The 9,265-nt window shown below is 37.1% G+C and overlaps 1 protein-coding gene across 1 annotated transcript in view; it reads right to left on the reverse strand.

Annotated features, from left to right (window-relative positions):
• LOC123502916 (choline/ethanolamine kinase-like) overlaps positions 1-7,659 on the reverse strand; it is a 31,478-nt gene extending 23,819 nt beyond the window's left edge. The window contains exons 1-2 of the mRNA XM_045252203.1: positions 7,349-7,659; positions 4,737-4,842 (exon numbers count right to left, since the gene is read on the reverse strand). Of these exons, the coding sequence (XP_045108138.1) occupies positions 4,737-4,842; positions 7,349-7,385 (143 nt within the window). The 5' untranslated portion in view covers positions 7,386-7,659. The remainder of the gene's footprint in view (positions 1-4,736; positions 4,843-7,348) is intronic.
• Between the last annotated feature and the right edge of the window lie 1,606 nt (positions 7,660-9,265).

The following is a 9,265-nucleotide window of genomic DNA, read 5'->3' on the forward strand; positions in this document are numbered from 1 at the left end:
CACGTTACTTATTCATTCCACTTCTTGGCTGGCAGTTTTGAAGTTTATTTTCTTTACTTATTTTCTCTTATTTATCTTTGCTCATTTTTACTCACTTTCCTCTATTCTATTTCTCTTCACTTAGTTCCTAGCAATGATTCTCCGTTCATTTTCATTCATTCATTTTTTACAGAATTATTCCTTCTATTTCATCTAAACTGGATTGAAATAATTGTAAAATCTATCTCGTCATTGTCTTTCTTTTCTGTTTTTTTTTTTTTTATGTTTATAAAGATTCCGTATTTTAGTTTTCTTTTTTTTTTTTTTTTTTTTTTTTTTTTTGTTCATTGGTTCATGTCGCAGTGAAAGGATTAAGACACCATTTTTATGATTAAACATAAAATCATGAAGAAAATGAGAAAAATAAGGAAATTCAACTTCATTAACCAAGCACAGATAAGACATTGTTACTTCCCGTGCTCTAAATGCCAGCTTTTTTTCTTTTTTTCTTTTAAGTTTATATATTATCGTCCGTCGTTTGTATCTATTTATTTTCTTGTATTCTGGTTTATTTTATTTGTTTTATGGGTTAGTTCGTTCGTTCTTGCGTTCGTTAGTCAGTCAGTTGATCATAATTATTTTTTCTCTACACGCGTCATCAGTGTTCACTATTTCTAACGGCACAGTGATACAGACGTAGTGTAGACAAAACTTATCAGACAACCTAGACATGAGTTTTATTTACTGCTCCAAGTCAAGGCCACAGTCACGCCCTCAAATGCTTCTCATGGCTTCACACTCTCTTAACTCACTCATTTACTTACTTTACTTTTATTTATTCTATCTCTGTTTTTATAGTTTCATTTTCTCTTCTTTCTTTCTTAATTTTTGTAGTTCTGTCTATCTATCTACTTTTTTGGGGTTTTCTCCTTTTTTTCTTTTAAATTTCGTCTCTCCTATTTTGTTTCTTTTCTTTAAAATTTCTAGTTATCTTTTCTTTTCCCTTCGCTGTTTCTTTTTCAACTTTCTCCTTTCTTATTACCATCCGTCTTTCTTTTAAACCTCCTTTCAGTTATTTTCCTTCCTGTCGACTGGCTCACAAGCTAATGAACAATGGTAGCACTGGTTTATCTACTTATTCATCATCATTATCATCATCATCACTTACCATTAGCTAACCGTAACCCTCCCTCAGAGCACAGTGGCGCGCATCACCCAGCCTCTTCATCACAGTTGAGTGGGGACGTGGCCATGTTATTGTTTGAATCAATGCATATATCTCATTTTTGACTAACTCTCTGGACCCTGCACGTGGAGTGACATCTTAGTGAACCATTTTTGTTGAATCTGTTTTCTTATCCTTTGGCAGTTAAAATAAAACGTGCAATTTCGCTCTTCTCCACACAGACCAGGTTTATGAGCAATAGTCGATAAATTGAACACGACTTGTTATTGGTAATTACTCATATGAGAATGAAAGAAAATTATTGATGCTAATGTATCGAAAAAGAAAAGAACAAGCAAAGAATTATAATATTAAATACGAATATTCAGAGAGAGAGAGAGAGAGAGAGAGAGAGAGAGAGAGAGAGAGAGAGAGAGAGAGAGAGAGAGAGAGGTTCACCATAATTATATGCTTTGATGTAACTTAAATATTAAACAAATAACTAGACACGTGTGTGTGTGTGTGTGTGTGTGTGTGTGTGTGTGTGTGTGTGTGTGTGTGTGTGTGTGTGAGAGAGAGAGAGAGAGAGAGAGAGAGAGAGAGAGAGAGAGAGAGAGAGCGATCCATATGATGTGTAAAAGATAATACATGAATTTGGACAAATGTATGCACTACTCTCTCTCTCTCTCTCTCTCTCTCTCTCTCTCCCAGTGACGAGCCAAGAAACGTAATGAGAGTGAAGGCTTTATTATTAACAAGATCGCGGCGCCAACTCGTAGCGTCACTCCCGCTGACGTAACACAGTACAAGTAGCTATCAGTAAAAGTAGTAGTAGTAGTAGTAGTAGTAGTAGTAGTAGTAGTAGTAGTAGTAGTAGTAGTAGTAGCAGAAGTAGAAGTAATAGTAGCTAGTAGTAGTCGTGAACCCGAAGCATTTTTTTTATATATTTTTTTTTTCAATAATTTATTTTCAGTGATGTGTGCGATGTCTGCAGGTGTGCATGTCAGGTTACTGCTCTCTCTATGTTCCTGTCCACATCATGGCAGTCAATGGGTTAAATGAATAGATGAGAAAGCAAAACAAAGCATTCACAATCAATGAAAAATATCAATACTTTGTCACACGCTTACACAACTACATTCCTAACACACACACACACACACACACACGATCTCTCTCTCTCTCTCTCTCTCTCTCTCTCTCTCTCAAAACGTAAATATTATAGTCTGATTCTCCGTGCGTCAGCTTAAGGCGCATTCGATCAGTACGTGTTGAGTCTTAACATTCTCTCGATTTCTTCCCCTCCAACGTCTATCATTATTTCAGGCTAGATTACCAATATCTAGACGTTCTTGACGCATGGTACAGTCATTACGTTTTCCTATAGACTGTTATGTTATGTTTTGTATGTTATCTATAGTCGCTCTCCCGCTAAATGATAAAAAATAGGAAGTGTGGTTTTTATATTACCTTTTTACACCACTTTTTCAATCTGATTTTTCTCCCTTATATATTTTCTCTTTTTATATTTATTTATTCACTTCCTTCACTGTGGACTAAGACCAATGTAGAATTATGGATAACTGACAGTCCTAATCTATTTAGTATTCTTTCTTCACTCCGAGCTTATCTACGTCTATATCCGTCTCAGCTCAAGTCCCATCCCGTCTCTCAGTCATCTATCTGGCAAGGCAGCGGATTGGTGCACTCAAAGATTCACATTCAAAAACTCCTTGCTCTCTCACCACAGCTATTTATAGGCAACAAGGATTATTGACATCGTTCGCATGTGTTTCAGCTATGTAAATCACTCTTAATTGCTGCAGTAATTGTACGCATCTTTAACAGGAGTTTTCGGTGTGGTTAGATATTATTTACATTAGGAAGGGCTTATGAATATCAGAAGATAAATGGCCAGAGTCTTCACTGTTTTATTGCCCCACATAGGTTTCTGAACCTGTATAAAATCACCAAATAGTGAGGAGAAAAAATATAACGCGTTTCTCTTCTCAATCGTATAAATTTTTTATCTGTCACTAAAACAGTAAAGAAAAACATCCATAAAAACCTTTGCAACTTAACCAAAAACTCGTATTCTGGGACGTTTTGCTCTCTCACCAGTCACCACAACTATCTTCAAAGCCAACAAGCATGATTAACAAGGCTCGCATGTTGTTTCTCCTATCAGTCATGTAAAAAATTTTCTTTATTTGTCATTAAAAACTATAAAAACTTCTTTAAAAAAAAACTTTCCAACTTAACAAAAATTACTCGTATTGTGAAATGCTTTGGTCTCTCACCCCGACTGCTTTCCAAAGCCACAATGATCAGCCTGGTTCTAAAGAATGTTTCTCCTGTTCATAATACAGAAATATTGATAATGTCACTTAATACCGTTTTATGAATCCATTAACACACTACTAAACGCGAAAACACAACGTATTATGTATCAGTCTCGGTTATTGATTGGCTTAATTGTAGTACCTATCATAACCGAAAAAAGTATGGAAGAATGTGAGAATAGGAAAGTGGACGAAATGTTTATAATACATTTCCGCTTCACTGCTTCGTCCTGCAAAACTAGAGAGACGACAAATGAGGAACACATAGCGCAATATTGTATCTCGCCTTGATTATCTGTTTTGAAACGTATTGTATAGACAATTTATAATATATTGTGCAATCATACTGCAACATGTAGCAGCATACGCGCGCGCGCACACGCACTCACACACACACACACACACACACACACACACACACACACACACCTCGATCTTGGCAAACGCTTAACAAGATCACACCATGAAGTTTGCAAGGAAAAGGAAGGAGAGAAGAGCGAGTAAGAAGACGAGGGAGAGGAAGTGAAAGAAGGGAAGAGCAAGTAAGAGGGAGAGAAAGTCAGTTAGTCAGGAAACGCCCATGGAAGCAAAAATAACCCATGACACGGCGCCACCACCACCACCACCACTATCGTCATCACTACCGCACTCACATCACTCTCACTACCCCCTTATCACCATCATTATCCCTGCATTCAATGGTATAAGAACCAGTTATCATTTTCACCGTTACCATCATCAATCACTAATCATAAAATCATCACCATTTCCATATCATCATTATCACCATCATCAATGTCATCACTGTATCACCACATCATCATTACCAATATCAATCACCATCTTCATTATAGAGTGAGTTACGACCGTTATCACCATTCATTATTACTACTACTACTACTACTACTACTACTACTACTACTACTACCACCATCACCACAACGCAGCAGACGATGATTCAGACTTTTGGTAATGAGAGAGAGAGAGAGAGAGAGAGAGAGAGAGAGAGAGAGAGAGAGAGAGAGAGAGAGAGAGAGACTACATAACATCACGTCACCTAACCCAAATCTAACCTAACCTTTCTCAATATAGAAAAAGATTAGCTTACAAATAATCGTATACGTATAATAACATCCACGTTATAGCACACACGTACACATACACGATACGATACAAGACAGACCCACCATAACGAGTAAACAAACCCAGACCCGCATACAAATGACAGACACATTGGTACACGCACTCACCTGATTTGCTTGATGACCATTTCGTGAGGCGTGATGAGTTTCCAGGCGCCATGCAGGTAGTCGCGACATATTCGATAAGCTCTGTCACGCATTTCACAGGTAATCTCTGAAGGCATAATAAGCACACTCAGGAAAAAAGGTCTTATTCCTCTCTATCTTTACGCCTGTGTCCCTCTGATTCAAGTTTTAAGTTTTAGCTATCAGTCACAGCTCTAATATACCGTCTGTAGGCTTTATTAGTGCTAGCAATTTCAACGTTGAGGTTACATAACTCTCCTCTCACTGCGTACTGGTGTATGAGACGTCTGGTTTGTCTTGGGGTTGTATTTATAGTGCTGGGGGGCTGGGCCGCATCATCGATTTGCGCGGAAAAACAGCCAGCTACTCATTTAATTTCCTTATTTTCTTGTGCTAGTTGATGTCTTATTGATGTTGGTTTCATCTTAGTGTAAAGTTATTAAGTTATTAAGATCAACTATGTCGTGAAAAACAAATAAACTCTGCTTTTTATGGGAGTAAATTGCATTTATAATAAATTGCCGTGGCAGTCGCTCCTTGTCTATGGATGTTGTAGAATAGGAAGTCTTGGAAGGAAGGACTCTCAGCGGCAGCCATTTTTGTACTCCCTCCCATTGAGAACCTAACTCTTAACAAACAAAACCTATCATTTACCAAGAAATATAAAAGTAAAATTATAATTCCTTAACTAATAACCTTCACTACGTATCATGGGAGAGTGAGAATTTCAATATATAACATCTTCCATTCGTTTAAGCTATTTGCATTATCCACTGCGTCACCAGATATGAATACACATGTGTCGTATCAGGAGCGTGTCTTGACATGCTATCTAGACACTCAGCAACGGTAGCGACATGTGAATTTACTGGACGAAAGGGAACACTAAGGAAACACGGCGTTATGGGGTGTAGCAGCATGGCGGAGGAGTGTGTACATAAAACGTCGATAACAAACACTACTCCTAACGCTGTGATAAGGTTGTGCCACGTGTGTGTGTGTGTGTGTGTGTGTGTGTGTTGAGTACTTACAACTAATCACTCGAAAAAAATTATGTGTATAGTTTTCGTGCATAATATCTCTCTCTCTCTCTCTCTCTCTCTCTCTCTCTCTCTCTGCGTTGCATGAGGAGACCGGTAGTAAAAGGTCATTGGGAATACAAATTTTCTGCACATTATCGGCTATTAATGATACTATAAGACTAGTGTCCTCCAGCTCTACTTATTTCACACGTACACATCAGGGAACATAGTCTTATAATACCACAAATATACACACGTCCACACAACTGACACACCAATAAAGCATAATACAACAGTAATATTTTTCTCCTATCAACTGCAATGGTAATACTGATTCGTAGTTATTGTTTATCTATTTTTTTTATTTCATTTGAATGACTTTTCTATTTTTAATTCTACCAATCTATTTCTTTATTTGTTAGTCTATTCTGTTTCGCTTTACTTCATCTTATTATAATTTTTTTTTTTTTCATTCTTGTTGTTTTGCATGAGTGAGTAAGGAATGTCTGTTTCTTTAGGGAACGTCTTGTTAGAAATTGCAGGCTAAGTGTTCTCTCAATTACTGATGTGAGTTGGCCGAGCTAGCGTTCCCAACCACCTTCCTACCCCCTTCCTCTTAGTAACTGACGCAACGCAAAGCAGCTCAGAGAAAATATGCAAGTTTGCCCTGAAATCCACAAAAGAAAATAGACATATAGGGGAGGCCAAAGAAGATGAATTACTAAAAGAAATATATACATTGATAAACAAGGAAATAAAACGTGATTCTGGCCTAATGCATGAAAAAAAAAAAACTGATGTCGGGGAAATGAAAATAAGACAATGACTGATGAATAAAAAAAAATAAATAATAACAATAAAATTAAGAGAGTTCACCAAATACAAAGTGTGGGGGGAAAGGAGAAAAGAAAACATCGGCATTTTTCAGTCAGCTATGAACGCAACCCTACAGTAATTTGTGTAATCAGTAAGGACCCATCAGTATCTCATAAGATTAGATACCAAGTTGAGAATAAGGTTAAGAATAGATAGTAGAGGGTTAGAATTGTCGAACCTTGCTACGTATTGGAGAGAGAGAGAGAGAGAGAGAGAGAGAGAGAGAGAGAGAGAGAGAGAGAATAATTATTTACTATCATATTATTATCATTAACACTTGAATAAGAAACCTTTCATTTATTTGCCAAGGTCTGATTTAGATAGACTTCCAATGATGAAGATAGAGAAGAAGAAGATGAAGAAGAAGAAGATTAACAAGAGGGAGACGGGAGAGGGGCTGGAGGAGTAGGAAAACAACACAAATGATAATAATGATAATGATAATAATAACAATAATATAATAATAACAATAATAACAATGATAATAATGATAATAATAATAACAATAATAATAATAATAATAATAATAATAATAATAATAATAATAATAATAATAACAATAAAGATAATGATGACGATGATGATGATGATGAGGATGATAATAATAATAATAATAATAATAATAATAATAATAATAATGATAATAATAATAATAATAATAATAATAACAATAACAACAACACTAACAATTCTTACCGTCTTGTAAAAACACAGCAGTATTGGAGGTAGCCATCTTTGTAGAAGTAGTAGTAGTAGTAGTAGTAGTAGTAGTAGTAGTAGTAGTAGTAGTAGTAGTAGTAGTAATAGTTATTGTTGTTGTTGTTTTCGTTGTTCTTACGAAATTGTTGTTTTGGTTTATTTACTCCCCTCCTTCCTTTCTTCCTTTCTCACGTGTTTTTATTGTTATTATTGCTGCTGTTGGTGTTCTTTCTTTTCTTCCTCCTCCTCTTCTTGTTGCTTGCTCGCGTGCCGCCACCACCTCGCCTCCCCGCGCAGCCTTTAGGACTGAGTGAGTGGGTGAGCGTGTGAGTGAATACTGCCGGCCAGACTTCAGTGATAGAGCCCCAGCGGTATCTCACCAACGACACTCTTGCGGCGCCTCCTTATCTGTTGATCGAATGGATGCTGTCTGTGTGTGTGTGTGTGTGTGTGTGTGTGTGTGTGTTAAAATTGTTAACAGGTGTTGCAGATAGAAGCTGCTGCTGCTGCTGCTGCTACTACTACTTCTACTACTACTACTACTACTACTACTACTACTACTACTACTACTACTACTACTACTACTATTACTACTACTACTACTACAACTACTACTACTACTGTTACTAATGCTGCTGCTGCTGCTGCTGCTACTACTACTACTACTACTACTACTACTACTACTACTACTACTACTACACTTTCATAATTCTAATGATAGTTAACAGGAAATGAAGATTTTTAACAATTTTTTTTTTACAATTTTATGGACGAGAGAGAGAGAGAGAGAGAGAGAGAGAGAGAGAGAGAGAGAGAGAGAGAGAATATTTAAATCAATCTTGGCAACAAATATCCTTAGATTTCAACACCGTACCACTTACGCAATTTTATCTTTGAAGTATCGTCGTTGCGCTGCTAATACCTACAACCTTTACTCTTTTCTTTTCCTACCATCAATAAAGTCAGAGGACCTAGCTGTCGTATTTTCTATCTTTTTTTATGCACTCATTACTTAGTTAATCATGTCTTTTCTTAATTTTTGAATGGCGAGAAAGAAAAACACACAAATTAATTTCACCTAAATAGGACTAAAGTAATTTAAACCAACGCCCTTTAGTATGGATTCCCACATCCCACAGCGCCCTGGCCCGTCAATACAAGACTCGGGGAGGTAATTAATTTCCTCTGGCTCTGCTGGGGGCGCCACTCCCTGGAGCGCCTATCCTCAGCGACTCGCCACGCCCCCTGCCACGTAACAGCATATGACAACACAGCCTCACTAGAACACCTCCCTGCCTTGCCTTTGTTAATTAAGAAGATTACATTATTTCTAGCATCTTCAGAGCAGTAAGAATATTAATATCCTGTATCTACAAACATGTATGATAGATATTTGAAATAGAAACTTACTATTAGTTCTGGAACCATAATGCCTGATATTAATTTCCGATTACCAAAATATTGATGGACCAGTGTTATGATCGACAGAGAGAGAGAGAGAGAGAGAGAGAGAGAGAGAGAGAGAGAGAGAGAGAGAGATTAACCTCTTCAGTACCATGACGCGTTTTCATATTCATTCTAGTTACTGTTTGGCAATTTTATACAGCTCTAGAAACTTACGTAAGGAAAAAATACTGGACTGGGGCCATTAATTTTCTGACCTCCATAGACAGTTCATAGTATAAATAAAATCGTTTAATGGTGCCTAAAATGCATGATGAAAAAGCGTCCCAGCACTAAAGGAGTTAAGGATATTATGATGTTCCTATTGAAATGATGTGTAAATCGACCGACCGCGTATCTCCAGTGAGTTACCATAGACTTCGATCCGCCGCAAATCCGCAGTAGGAGGAAAAACTATACGCGGGTGTGGTGTGTGTGAACAGCTCCATTGACTCACACTGTAATACCACC

Source organism: Portunus trituberculatus, chromosome 12 (genome assembly GCF_017591435.1).
Source record: "Portunus trituberculatus isolate SZX2019 chromosome 12, ASM1759143v1, whole genome shotgun sequence".
NCBI lineage: Eukaryota > Metazoa > Arthropoda > Malacostraca > Decapoda > Portunidae > Portunus > Portunus trituberculatus.